The 14,239-nt window shown below is 41.0% G+C and overlaps 2 protein-coding genes across 6 annotated transcripts in view; one reads left to right on the top strand and one right to left on the bottom strand.

Annotated features, from left to right (window-relative positions):
* Positions 1-7,109, bottom strand: part of LOC134753272 (alpha-1,6-mannosyl-glycoprotein 2-beta-N-acetylglucosaminyltransferase) — a 47,469-nt gene extending 40,360 nt beyond the window's left edge. For 4 of the 5 annotated variants that reach the window (XM_063689110.1, XM_063689114.1, XM_063689113.1 and 1 more), the window contains exon 1: positions 6,646-7,109. The gene's annotated coding sequence lies outside the window, so the exon portion shown is untranslated. Of the gene's footprint in view, positions 1-6,641 lie in introns of all 5 variants that reach the window. The other variant, XM_063689112.1, reaches the window with a different exon arrangement.
* Positions 7,110-7,664: 555 nt separating this feature from the next.
* LOC134753417 (EEF1A lysine methyltransferase 2) lies at positions 7,665-12,743 on the top strand. Its single transcript, XM_063689308.1, has 4 exons — positions 7,665-7,950; positions 8,998-9,134; positions 10,386-10,542; positions 12,567-12,743. Exons 1-4 carry the CDS (start codon positions 7,755-7,757, stop codon positions 12,731-12,733), a joined length of 657 nt encoding a protein of 218 aa, XP_063545378.1. The 5' UTR covers positions 7,665-7,754; the 3' UTR covers positions 12,734-12,743.
* The last annotated feature ends 1,496 nt before the right edge of the window (positions 12,744-14,239 follow it).

The raw sequence follows: 14,239 nt of genomic DNA, 5'->3' as shown, positions 1-14,239 counted from the left end.
CATACATGTATACATACATACCTACTACATGCTACTACCGGCAACGGGTTTAATAACCGAATATCTGCGAACCTTAGTATGTTATAAATTTCATCTTAATGCCTGTTCAGCCAGGGGCGTAGCTAGAGGATATGGCGCCCGGGACAGTCACCAAATTTGCGCCCCCTGACGACTGACGAAAAGTTTCCCTGCTGCTGCCTTTTGCCCATTTTGGCGCCCCCCCCCCCCATTGGATGGAGCCCGGGGCACTTGCCCCCTCTGCACCCCCCCACCAAGTTACGCCACTGCGTTCAGCGGTTTAAGCGTGAAGAGGTAACAGACAGACGGAGTTACTTTTGCTTATAATTAGTAGGGGTAGGGATTTTACTTGGTAGATAATATTGTCATCATCATCTTCCTCGCGTTGTCCCGGCATTTTGCCACGGCGCCCACGGCTCATGGGAGCCTGGGGTCCGCTTGGCAACTAATCCCAAGAATTGGCGTAGGCACTCGTTTTTACGAAAGCGACTGCCATCTGACCTTCCAGCCCAGAGGGGAAACTAGGCCTTGTTGGGATTAGTCCGGTTTCCTCACTAGGCTTTCCTTTACCGAAAAGCGACTGGGTAGATAGTATTGTCAATCCAAATTTTTAAAGAATTTGCAAACATTGATAACGTGGTTTGGTTACAATGTCCACAAAGCCGCTGATAACAAGGCTGATAAAAAGTACGTAATCTTGCTATTACAATACAACCTTAATATGAGATAATAAGTGACCTCCAAATTGTATTACCTAGTCCATTTAGTTACGGACGAATAGCGGGAAATCGGTGAAATACAAGTCCGCAGCCGTTTCTTTTATGATATAGAAGGCACACGAGCTGACGAGTCACCTAATGGTAAGCAATTATCGCCCATGGACACCTGCAACATCAAAGGGGTTGCTAGTGCGCTGCTGGACTTTAACATTGTACACTCTTTTATTGAAAGCCGTCTCGGTCCGGAAATATCGCAGGCGACAGTTCATTCAGATTAGTTGTGCGACGCAGGAAGTTTCCAGAAAAACGCATAGTTGAGGACTGCCAAGCCAATCATCTTAGTGTCAGTCAATCTAAAATACCACAAACAGGCTTGGCCACCTCAGAACTACGATATCATTAACTCCACCCCTTGACTTTGGCCGTAAGACCGTTAGTCCTTCACACACATCGATGTTCGATGAAAACTAGGGCGTTGCGTGTTTTATATTACGATGTTAGCATGTCGGTAACAGCACGCAATTTCCGTTCACAATCATAAATCATTTAGTTCGTGATAAACTTAAATAATAGCATTACAAGGAAAATTAAAAAAAAAAACATATTTGCAGTGTTTACCACGAAATGGGCTCGCCTCAGCATGATGCTGACCCAAGTGTCGGCGCTGATCTTCCGGCGAGTCCATTTGTGGGCCACGATCGCAGCTGTACGGCACGGCCTCGTAAAATAAAACGCATCCAGTTGCGGCGAATCCTTTTTACAAATCGTATTTTACTTTATATTAGCCTAGCAGTGTGCTTTTAAATCGGAAGTCACGGGTTCAAACCCTGGCGCGTAATAGGTAGATATAGCGATAAGTATACCATTTATGATATTCACCAGTCACTTTTCGGTGAAAGAAAACGTAGCGAGGAAACCGTTTAATTCAAATAAGGCCTAGTTTCACTGCTGGCTTGGAATGCTTAGGACGAGATCGCACTCGCTTTCGTAAAGCCTACCTAGTGCCTACGACCATTCTTGGGATTAGTTACCTTACGATTAGTTATTGAAAGCGCAGTGACTCTGGGTTTCCAGTAAAGCTGTGTTAGGTAGCTGAGCGGTTGTTTCGGAGGTCTGCAAAGTTGTTCCCGTAACCCCGCCCCAACGCGAGCGTCGGAACACCCCAGGGGTTTTAGTCTGTGTGAGTCGGACATACCCACTCGGCTTCTCCCGGGCCGGGTGGGATCCCTAACGGGTTTCCCCTGGGTCAAAAAAAAAAAGGTAGCTGAGCGGTGCGATGATGCGTAGCGAGCTAGCGAGGATGTTGAACGCCGAACGATGTGAATGTCTCCACCATAGATGTGCGAAGTAGCTGATCGATGCGGGGATGTGTAGCAACCAGGGATCGGATACCGGTATTTTTTGTATTTTTATGACTCGTTACCTAAAACACAACTGAGTCCTACATAGTATAAACATACATACATACATATAATCACGCCTATTTCCCGGAGGGGTAGGCAGAGATCACGGATTTCAACTTGCTACGATCCTGGCATACCTCTTTCGCTTCCTTCACTTGCATAACATTCCTCATACACGCTCGCCGGTTTAGGGTGCTCTTGACCTGGCCTTTCTTCAGGATTTCCCCGATCTGATCAGAGAAAGTCCGCCGAGGTCTGCCCCTTCCAACTCCCGTTTCTACCTCTCCCTTATACACTTTCTTTGTTAGCCTAGTATAAAATAATTCGAAGTATATGGTTATTTTGAAGTTTTTGCAAAATACTAGCAATGTACATAGACTGTAGCGGGCTCTTCAAATAAGCGATCGGGGTGCGGTGAGGCGTAAACGGAGCTTTTTAATGTTTTACGCTCGCGTCCGTACATCGCAATTACAATTATAACATATACTAATCTATGCATGGTAACACATCCCTCGCAACCAAGGGCCTGACACTCTTTGATAGAGAAAGATAGTCTTATTGCGATTCCTATAAGAGGAAAGAGAAAATAGAGCCATGCTTTGTCCTTATCACCGACCGGGTGGCATCATAGGTAGGAGGCGATGGCGAAATACCGAAATTTATAAGAGCGAAAGAGAAAAAATCCTATGCTGCCCAAATTTTAAATGAATATTCTCTCTTACCCCCGGTCGCTCGGTGGCGCGTCTATAACTACTTGTATATACCAGGGCTCGGAACCGGTATTTTTAAAAAACCCCGAGATAGCCCAATATTTTGAATTACTTTATGCTAATTACGTAGGACTGAATCATGTATTTAAGAAACAATTTTGCATTATTAAAACGTCCCATTAAAAATGAAATTATAAACAAAAGAACGTAATAAGTTCGTCACTTTCGCACTCACATACTTGTTAGAACGTGACAGGCATGGTGATAAGCGTGTGATAAGCGTACCGTGCTAAGACCCCACATACTACAGGGACCGGCCCGCTATCCCTTATCGGGGTTTTATAAGGGTATTGCATAAGGCTTAACTCACCATACCCTTTGCCAGACGAAACCCTTTGTTTTGGTTTTAAAAACCCTTATATACAGCTACCACATTTGAGTAATCGGTAGCCCAAATACCCTTACAAAACCCTTATCATCCGCTCACCAACACCTTGCATATTGCTTATAAGGGTTAGCCTTATAAAAGGCTTCCCTTTTAGCATATAAGCGTGCTAATTTAAGTCGTCTACCTTGTTCATAAAGCACACATTACTTCGAATTCGAGCGATCGTCGGCGGCGACGGCGGCGTTCTTTGACTAGGCACGTATTTTCTTTCCTTTTCATACACTACCGTAGATATATACTAATCCTGTCTCTTTCACGCAAAGGGAAACCTTTATAAAAAGCGCTTAAAGATAAGGGTAACCCTTATTAAGAGCTAGCCTTATTTTTGGTTAGCTTTTCGGTAAGGGTTAGTCAAAGGTAAGGGTATGAATGGGCTTGCAGTTCAAAAGGGAAAGTCTTTCAATGTGTTAGCCGTGTTTAAGTGTCGCCCATTGAAAGGGTTTTATCGCGGAAAGGGTTGTCCGGTCCCTGACATACTATGTCTATGCTCGCAACAGTCGCAACACATTCCTCGCAACACATGCCTCGCTCACATCCTTTACTTGTTATGTATGTACAGTCGCCATCAGATATATCTGAGTGGCTAAGCCGCTCACAAATATCTGAACACGCCTCTATTGCCAGAGCGTTAGAGTGGGTGTTCAGATATTGTGAACACCTTGGCCGCTCCGATATATCTGATGGCGAATGTACAATAAGTTGTGAGTGTTTCTATTGGTTCATGACAAACACATCGCTAAGTATCCTCGCAAAGCTTTGGCGGGAACGCAGCTTTAGGTACTAATAATGGGAATAAGTTTTCTGTTTTTGGCAAAAATCTCATTTTTGGTACAAGCTTTTATCGCTGACTGTGCTTTTCCCAGGGACCGGCCCGCTATCCCTTATCGGGGTTTTATAAGGGTATTGCATAAGGCTTAACTCACCATACCCTTTGCCAGACGAAACCCTTTGTTTTGGTTTTAAAAACCCTTATATAAAGCTACCACATTTGAGTAATCGGTAGCCCAAATACCCTTACAAAACCCTTATCATCCGCTCACCAACACCTTGCATATTGCTTATAAGGGTTAGCCTTATAAAGGGCTTCCCTGTTAGCATATAAGCGTGCTAATTTAAGTCGTCTACCTTGTTCATAAAGCACACATTACTTCGAATCCGAGCGATCGTCGGCGGCGACGGCGGCGTTCTTTGACTAGGCAAGTATTTTCTTTCCTTTTCATACACTACCGTAGATATATACTAATCCTGTCTCTTTCACGCAAAGGGAAACCTTTATAAAAAGCGCTTAAAGATAAGGGTAACCCTTATTAAGAGCTAGCCTTATTTTTGGTTAGCTTTTCGGTAAGGGTTAGTCAAAGGTAAGGGTATGAATGGGCTTGCAGCTCAAAAGGGAAAGTCTTTCAATGTGTTAGCCGTGTTTAAGTGTCGCCCATTGAAAGGGTTTTATCGCGGAAAGGGTTGTCCGGTCCCTGGCTTTTCCACAGGCAACTAATACTCATCGAGACAATTCTAAAAACCCTAAACACAATTAGGTTGCGTTGTTTGATCACAGAGTTGTTATGACCACCTCCTGTCTTCATCATCAGATCAGCTCGATGGTACCATAATATTGCATTGTCACACATACATGCGTATGCAAATTTGCAGCTTCATCGGAAACCGGGAAGATGGTTAAATTAGGTAACTTAGATTCCATTACACAGTTAGTTCAGAGTTCCTATGACCAAAAGACGGAGCCATTTCCTCTTTTGTGCGAGCGGTTGGCCATTGTGTGCCATTGTGTGAGAGCGTCGCACGCGCCGTGGCACGCGCCAACACACAATGGCACACAAAGGCGGACAGCTCGCACAAAAGAGACAATGGCTTTTGTTTAACAGATTACCGTCTTAGGCGAAAAAGTCATTTGTGATGATACAGACTATACCAGTCGTTAACTTTTATTGTCCACAGAAGTGACCTTTTTCTAAAATCTGTTTCATCCTTAAACCTTGCATGTCTTGTATAAAGCTTCTCAGCATTATTATTGTAACATTTGTAACTGTAAGTAAATCTTAATGTAATATTTACCTAGCATAAATACCTACTCATAAATGTAGCACGCGCTATTGTTAATATTCTCCAGATAAGGAAGGGCGGTACCTCCTGGCACAGGCTTTTAAAGCTTAAAAGGAGGTTCCAACCACTAATTTTTAAGATGATGAGATTGTTAAAGAAAATAAACATTTTTGATTTTTTTTGATTTTGATTTGATTTTTGAAACCTTGATAATGAATTCTAAAATTTGGTATGGAGATAGGGTCTCTATTGTTTGACATAATTATTGAAAGTCATAATGTAATGATTGTCATATTATCATTAGTCATAATTTGGTTTTTCTCAGAAACGCGTAACTTTTCAGGGTTGCCATAAAACAAACCTAACCTAACCTATCTATAGGATAACCCGAGGAAAATCCTGAAAAGTTTACGGTTTCAGAATTATGACTAATGATAATATGACAATCATTACATTATGACTTTCAATAATTATGTCAAACAAAGGGACCCCATGGGGATAGTTTGAGGCCAGATAAGTCATAGGATAATTTTATCAATCATCATCATCCAATGCAGACGAAGTCGCAGGCACAAGCTAAGCAGCTCCTAGAGCCACTGTGTATTTCTTTTTACTACATTAAAAGTTTTTCTACTACATGCAATCCACTGAACCATGACTTTTATCCAATATTCATTGAAAACCAGCTTTGATCCATTACTAATTATTGCTCGTCCTTGTCAATGGTTCGGTGGCCATCTTTAAAAAAGATGCCAGTACAGAAAAATCGCTCTAGCGTGTATAATTCACCTTTTTTCTGGCACATAGTTAAAGAGATAAAGCAACTGAAATAAGTAGTTGATTTAATGTGTTATTCAACTTTTTATCAATCGAGAATACAAATCGCCTGATGGTAAGCAATTGAGCTTGTCAGGGGTTGTAAGTGTGTTGCCGGCATTTAAGATGGCGAACTATTTATTTTTAACTAGCTCATACTCGCCAGAAACAGACTCATTAGAGAGATTTAGTCCCGTTTTTACCCTTTGGGTACGGAACCCTAAAAATGCCATCTGAAAAATCTGTATCATAATGTAACATAATGCCATATGATTAAATAAAAAAAAGCTTCCCTTTACTCTGCCTAACTCCAACTTTATGGTTGAGGTGTCTAAAAAGCCCTGGCACTCAGCAAAATAAAATAAGATTCTGATATAAACAGGTAACAAAACTTTTCCTCTTTCATCTCTGTGGGCTCAAGAAACCTGATTTTAATTATGTCTAAAGTTAATTAACAATCTTAATTGAATACTCACCAAGTAAACCGATCGTAAACAGTTTTATGTGCCCCCGATACGAGTGTTGTCAGTTGTAACACATTTGTTACTAAACCACTAGTTACGTAAAAAAAATCACACTTCTCTACACATGTAATATTATCGTAACATAGACTTAACGCTGCAATAAAACACCTCTAAAATTCAATAAAAATTCCGCCGCATTGTTCACTCAGTCATAAAACTTAAAGCATGTAATAATAAGTGTTTATACTGTTTACGACGAACCTGTCGCACCAAAATATTGATTATTGAGGAAATTATTTTATTTATTTATGCGTGCGTATAACAGTTTTTTACACAGTCTAAATAAGTTTATGCCGCCTGGACACTTGTTCACGGTCACATGATTTAAATTAACTCGTTTGCAACTCGTCAATTGTTTTGTGGTGTGTGGAAATTCGAAACATCGTGAAATGTGTGCAGTTACCGGAGTAGCGGAGAAACCTATCAACCAGATCAGTCAGATCAACCTACATTTTCTTGACAGTTTTAACAGTGTTGCTGATAAAAAAAGTTTTACATGACAAACAATAAATAAACATCTTTTAATTTCATATTTTAACATAGTACATTTATAAAAGACTTTGTATCGTAGCTATAATAATAAAAGGCGTTATAGAATTATTATTAACACTCGAGCGTGATTAATTCCTTATATATTTTAAAATAAGGTTGGTTGTGATTTTTGCATATAGCAACTTTAACAAACTGTCATATGTTTACGTTTCATTTCACGCACTACACGTAACAGAATCTAATGTTAATTTCCTTAATTTTAGTTTGAAGTTAATAATAAATTGTCTGAACATGAACTTTTAATAATTTAATTTCTATTTTATGCATATTTTAGGTAGAGTTTTAAAATATTATTAGTTGTGCATAATACATAACAGAATTCTGTTCCTGATACACGTAGAACGGATCTCAGTTTTACTGTCAACTTGACATTTCGCCGTGTTATATTGTGGAAAACATTTTACTTTACATTGGCATTGGCACCATGTCCATAATATGATTATGATTACATAGTTTTCTGTCTCTAAAATATCTTGTTTTGTTTATAACCTTCATATTTTATTTATTAAATGGATGACTCTGAGTTGAACTCGTCCGAGTTGGGTACCCAGTCGTACTGGCAGCAGGCATACACAAAGGACATAAGTAATTTTGAGGAGCACGGGGATCCCGGAGACGTGTGGTTTGGTGAGGACAGCGCTTACAGAGTCGTGGACTGGATATGTACAAACGTCGAAGATAAGAGTACCGCTATTATAGATTTAGGTGAGCTTTTGAAGTAGCCATACGTTAGAACTGCTTTAGCAAATGACTGGGATATCAATTTGATAGTTACCCAAGTCCCCCTCCCTAGTATCCCTCGCGTCAAATGATGGTAACTATGTCAGGTCCTTCCTTTTGGTTAGGTTTAATTTAAAAAAATAACTGAAGTTATATGTTTTTACTGTATTTTTATTAGATAACAGAATCTTATGCTAACCTCTTTAATTTTACTTTGAAGATAAAGAATTTTACTTTGATACAATTATGTGCTAAACTGTCAAAACATGTCTACAATAATTTACGTGACGGCTACTCCACTCATTCGACACGAGATGGTAAGTATAGGCTATTCAGTAAACAAGTAAAGTTATGTAAGGTGAAATAAATAAGAGTTTATTTTGCTCGGGGCAAGAGAAACAGTATGTGGATTCCCATCAAGTGTTTAACTTGCCACAGTGTTTCTCTTAGCCTATCTACCCTGAAGCCATTCATAGTCTGTTACCTGGGTATAGTGTCTCTCTCTCTCTCTTTAGCCTTTTTCTACCCTTTGGGTGTAGGCCTCCTTCATTTTGCGCCATTCGTCGCGGTTCTGTGCGACTTGGAGCCACTGTTTCCACATCTGGGTATAGTAGAAATTATAAAATCTTATGTTGGGAAATTATCAACATCGTGATAATTTTTTTTAAGATTCATTAACTCCTGATTTTATTGTAAGGTAAAGGAATATTGAAACATGTTGTGATCCAGCCATCTTTGTAACAGACTAGTTTCTGCTCACGACATTGTTTGCGTGGAATGATGACGAGTGATAAAAACTATTAATCTAATTTTTTTTAAATTATTTTATTTCAAAAAATATACTTATGTCTAGGTATACAAAAGTTTCGCCAAACTGTAGACAGTTTGTTGGCGAATTCTATGTCCATCCCTGGGCACGGAATCCTAAAAAGTAGGGATGTGTGTATGCAGGGATATCATGAAAGGCACTAGGGTTATAGTTTTTTAAATTAATTTTATAGTATTAAAAGGTGATGATAATGGATGTTACAGGATGTGGAAACGGCTACTCCCTGTGCGAGCTGGCCAGGGAAGGCTTCACGAAGCTACTGGGAGTAGATTACTGTCAGGAAGCCATCACCCTCGCCGAGAAGGTGTCTAAGCGGGAGTTCCCCATTATTGACTTTAAGGTACCTGTCTAAAAGCAATAAATATAAATTAAACAAGTCTTCACATGAGCTTTCTAACTCTATCAAAATCTGTATTGTTTCTGTACCCAAAGGGTAAAAACGGGACCCTATTACTGAGACTCCGCTGTCTGTCTGTCTGTCACCAGGCTGTATCTCCAGTATCTCATGAACCGTGATAGCTACTACAGTTGAAATTTTCACAGATGATGTAATTCTGTTGCCGCTATAACAACAAATAACAAACTGCCAGACATTGTTATGGCAGGTGTCCGGACCTCTCAGCAATAGCCCAATCTTTTGACCAGCCAAACTTCAATACCATAACTGGCACTCTTTTCCACTGTGTTTATAATAGCCCCTACTACGCCTGTTGGGACCGATTTACGGGTATCTATTTGTACCCGTGGAAGGGTTCTAGCAGGTGTATTACATAACAGCAAACTTCTCCAAAGGGCCTCTAGGTGTTGGATCTGTATCCCCACGCACGCCTATCAAATGACCGGGATGTATATACCCCTGAGTTTATACGAGATACAAATAATAATAATAAATACTAAAACCAGAATAAAATAAATATTTATGTGGGGCTCCCATACAACAAACGTGATTCTTTTGTCGTTTTTTCCGTAATGGTAAGGAACCCTTCGTGCGCGAGTCCGACTCGCACTTGGCCGGTTTTATTAATGTTTCATTTGTAGTTTTTTGTACTGTATGAAGCTATCAAGCTACGGAACCCTCTCCATTGTGCTGATTGCCATCAAAGACTTATCGATTGCAGTGGAGTTTGACAGCTGAAGCCGATGGCGCCATACGGTGCCATGTCTTGTGGCAATTGAATTGTTAAACATAAACTACCAGAGTTACAGCATAATGTACCTTCATAGCCCTACCCTACAGGTCCATATGGTTCTCTGCCTTTTCGCCGAAAATTGTATTGCAGAATTTCACTTGGCAACCAACTTTTCGCCAAAGTGCCATATGACCGAATTTCATTTCCCAACTTTACATAATCCAACCTAACCTAACCCAACCTAGTACGTCATTTTCATTTCCCAACTATGGGGTTGGGAAATGAAATGGTTGCAAAAAAAATTATTTGGTAACAATTGGTTTGTCAAATGAAACTTTGCCGAAAAGTTGGTTGCCAAGTGAAATTCGGCAATACAATTTTCGCCAAAAAGGGAGTACAGCGGTCCATATACATCAATGCATCGGTGCCTTACACAAATCTATTTTCATCAATCATTACAGGTATTCGACATAACAGAAGACCCCGTGTCCCAAGTAGGCACGTTCGGTGTGGTACACGACAAAGGCACATACGACGCAGTCAGTCTACATCCAGAGAACGCCAAGGAGCGACGACAGAAGTACATAGAACAGGTGGCAGCTATGTTGGCGTCAGACGGTAAGAATTCTCATCTTAACTAACGATTTTTTTTTATGATGAATAGGCAGGCGTTTGACCACGATCCCACTTGATGGTAAGTGATGATGCGGTCTACGGTGGAGCACGCTTACCTATGAGATACCTATTAACTCTTGCCTTGAAGAGCCCCAGATTGTACTCATGCGGAAACACAGACTCGGGCAGGGCGTTCCACTCCTTGGCGATTGTGTCCGATTAAGTGCCCAGGCACATTCGGTGTGGTACACGACAGTCTCATACGCAGGCACATAAAGCAGACGCCCAGAGAACGCCGCGGCGGCAGTCCATAGACCAGGCAGACATGATGGCTCCCAGCGGGAAGAATCCTCATCTTAACTGAAGATGTGACTCTGGGTTCGGTGTGGTACACAACAGGCACATATTGTCTACATCCAGAGAACGCCAAGGAAAGGCAGCAGTAGACCAAGTGGCGGCCATGATATCAATATATGTATTTGTGGAAATTAAACTACGATATTGATTGAACGAGATCAAATCATCATCATATTTCGTGGTGCTGGTGCTCCAACGCGAAGCCCTGCGTCTTCTATCTCTCTAACAAGAAACATAGAAGTAATGAAAAATGAAAATGAATAAAATATTTATTAACTAAGAGTTTACAATTCGTGTAAGATTAACTTTGGTACCCGCACTAGGCGCGCCTGTATCGCGGGGACCAAAAACAGTAGGTAGTTGTAACAAAGAGTGTTATAACCGGTTGACAATTTTACTTAATGTTAGGTTAACTAGGACTAAAAATTATAAAACTACACAGATTTACAAGCTATCGGAAGTAAACTAAAAATAATTAAATTCAGTTTGTTTGCATCTCATATTTTAGTAATTTCTAATTTGTACAATTTTCTCTGTCTCGTCATAGGTTAAACTGGCTAGCCATTTCTTAACAAGTACTTTAGCGTTATAAACGGATTTATCTTTGATATCAGAGTATCTTATGGCGACATTGTAAATATACCTTGATATGTAAGGCTCGAAACGTTTAGCAAAAACAGTGCGCACCAGCGGCACCTGAATTCTGTAGACTCTTCTATGAAACACATCTTTGTGCTCGTTAGTCCCAAGAAGTTGCTTATGCTTATCAATAATTATTTTAAGCAGATACAGTTTACGAACCGTGAGCACTTCACAATTTCTGTATAGCAAAAATGTTGAGTACCTAAAAGGTTTTTTAAGCATTGTCTTTAGGACAGCACGCTGAGCTCTTTCAGCCTCGATGATGGTCGTTTTGTTAATACTACCCCAGCAGCATATGCAGTATGTCAGTAAGATAGATAAGATAAGATAATATTTATTCATTTAAAACTTATGCTAATTGGTTTTATGCAGTGGTAAATATACAATTTATACTTAAATACTAGTACATTCATAGTGTTTCTAACTCCTGCCTACCTATCAGCCACGGACGTCCACTGCTGGACATAGGCCTCCATAAACCGCCACCGGGAGCAATCTCTAGCACACTGCAGCCATCGGCTTCCAGCGATGCGTAAGATCATCCGTCCATCTACTTTGTGGGTGTCCGACACTGCGCTTACCCATCCGTGGCCGCCAATCTAGGACTTTTCTGCCCTAGCGGCCATCGACTTCGTTTCTCATTCATCGTTCGTTCATCAATTTCCTCGCGTTGTCCCGGCATTTTGCCTCGGGTCATGGGAGCCTGGGGTTCGCTCGGCAACCAATCCCAAGAATTGATGTGGGCACTAGTTTTTACGAAAGCGACTGCCATCTGACCTTCCAACCCACAGGGGAAATTAGGCCTTATTGGGATTAGTCCGGTTTCCTCACGATGTTTTCCTTCACCGAAAAGCGACTAGTAAATATCAAAAATATTTCGTACATAAGTTTCGAAAAACTCATTGGTACGAAGCCGGGGTTTGAACCCGCGACCTCCAGATTGCAAGTCGCACGCCCATACCGCTAGGCCACCAGCGCTTTTTCGTTTCTCACCCCATCTAACCTTATTTATTGGTTTTTGTTTCCAGGTATATTCGTCATAACATCATGTAACTGGACAGAAGACGAACTAGCGACCCAGTTCTCCCACCGGCTTAAAGCGAAGTGTGTCATACCCACCCCCCAGTTTAAGTTCGGCGGCAAAGTGGGTGGGGTGGTCTCGTCTGTTGTTTTTGTACATAAGGATAGTAAATAGATTGGTTATATACAGTAGTTTTTTTTTAGAAATTCCGCCAAAGAGCGCCGCAAGCCTTTAACTCTTTGCCAGGCCGTATCGATCTAGTTTTACCAAAATATCCAAATATGTGACGTTTTCAAGCAAAAGGTACCACATTGTCGCTTGCCATAAGGACTCTGACAGGTTTCTCGTATAAAAACGTCGTAAGAAAACGTCCTCGCTCTTAAATAGGGTACGTGGGAGCAGTAATAGCATCTTAAACATGATAGCTAATAAACTTGATTGTCCTTTGATGTGGAAATTGTGTCAAAGGACAAAATCTGTGTTTATTATTAAGTACTAACGTAGGCTAGGATCAACTAACACTCTTTGGACCATTTTGTTGTCTTTAATAAAATAAAATAAATAAAGATACAAGCAATTTATCCTTATGTTAAGCGACAATGTGGTACCTTTGATTGAAAACGTCACATATATTCCAATTAGGTAATCCAGCTTTCATGATTCATTTGAAGACGTCACAGTTCCCGAAGGTTCATTGGTTCAATCTAATTTAAACCTTGAATCTGATTGTTAGGGTTTTGTATTTGCTCTTCTGCGCCCATTTTTCGGATTAGGCCAATGCGGACATTGCGGACCCCGGGCTCCTTTAGTATGCAATCGGGAATACGCTAACGGCCCGGCCACGAACGTGGGAACGAAAGGTCCGATCGCTGTGTCTCGCTCCAACCTATGGCCGCCGCTGCCGCCGCAGCGCGATGCCGTGGCCAGGCCGTAAGGGCGTCCGCTAAGCTGTCGCGGTTGCACGAAGCGGGTGAGCGGGTTATCGAAAAATAGTATGAGCGACGCTCCGCACTTGCGTGCGGGCGCCCGCTCCGTGCACCACGCTAGCGAAGGGCCTAAGACGGGGAGGATAGGCCGTTGAAATAAAAATTAACCTCATCTGTGATATGAATATATTAAATTCTGCATAACCCTTTAAATATAGGCATATAAATAACATAATTGCATAACCCAAAACTAACATCCATCTACATATCTACATTAAACTTAAGGTGCATTCGGGCAATTCCAAATCACTTCCGAATGTGGGGTGATTTAAACTTCAGGTGCATTCGGGCAATTCCAAATCACTTCCGAATGTGGGGTGATTTAAACTTCAGGTGCATTCGGGCAATTCGAAATCACTTCCGTTTGTGGGGTGATTTAAACTTCAGGTGCATTCGGGCAATTCCAAATCACTTCCGAAGGTGGGGTGATTTAAACTTCAGGTGCATTCGGGCAATTCCAAATCACTTCCGAATGTGGGGTGATTTCGAAAGTGAACTTTAGCGTGATAAAAATAAACGTTTTTTAATGAGGTTACATTCACATATTATAAATGGTTCTAACAATCAGGAAGCCAAAGTCTGATTCAGAGCATACACAGTAACTATTAGAGAGTATTTAGAGAGTAGCCTTTCAGTAACTTACCCTTCTGTCAAAAACCATGAACAATGTGTAAGAAATCGTAAAGCATTCCCA

This window comes from Cydia strobilella, chromosome 26 (assembly GCF_947568885.1).
Source record: "Cydia strobilella chromosome 26, ilCydStro3.1, whole genome shotgun sequence".
NCBI lineage: Eukaryota > Metazoa > Arthropoda > Insecta > Lepidoptera > Tortricidae > Cydia > Cydia strobilella.
This window is presented reverse-complemented; position numbering and strand designations above follow the sequence as displayed.

What these genes read in the sequence shown, in the direction of transcription:
- LOC134753417 (XM_063689308.1), top strand. Translation starts at nt 7,755, where the DNA reads ATGGATGACTCTGAGTTGAACTCGTCCGAGTTGGGTACCCAGTCGTAC. An exon ending in TACCGCTATTATAGATTTAG is followed by an intron (nt 7,951 to 8,997) that starts GTGAGCTTTTGA and finishes TGGATGTTACAG; the next exon opens with GATGTGGAAACGGCTACTCC. An exon ending in TCCCCATTATTGACTTTAAG is followed by an intron (nt 9,135 to 10,385) that starts GTACCTGTCTAA and finishes CAATCATTACAG; the next exon opens with GTATTCGACATAACAGAAGA.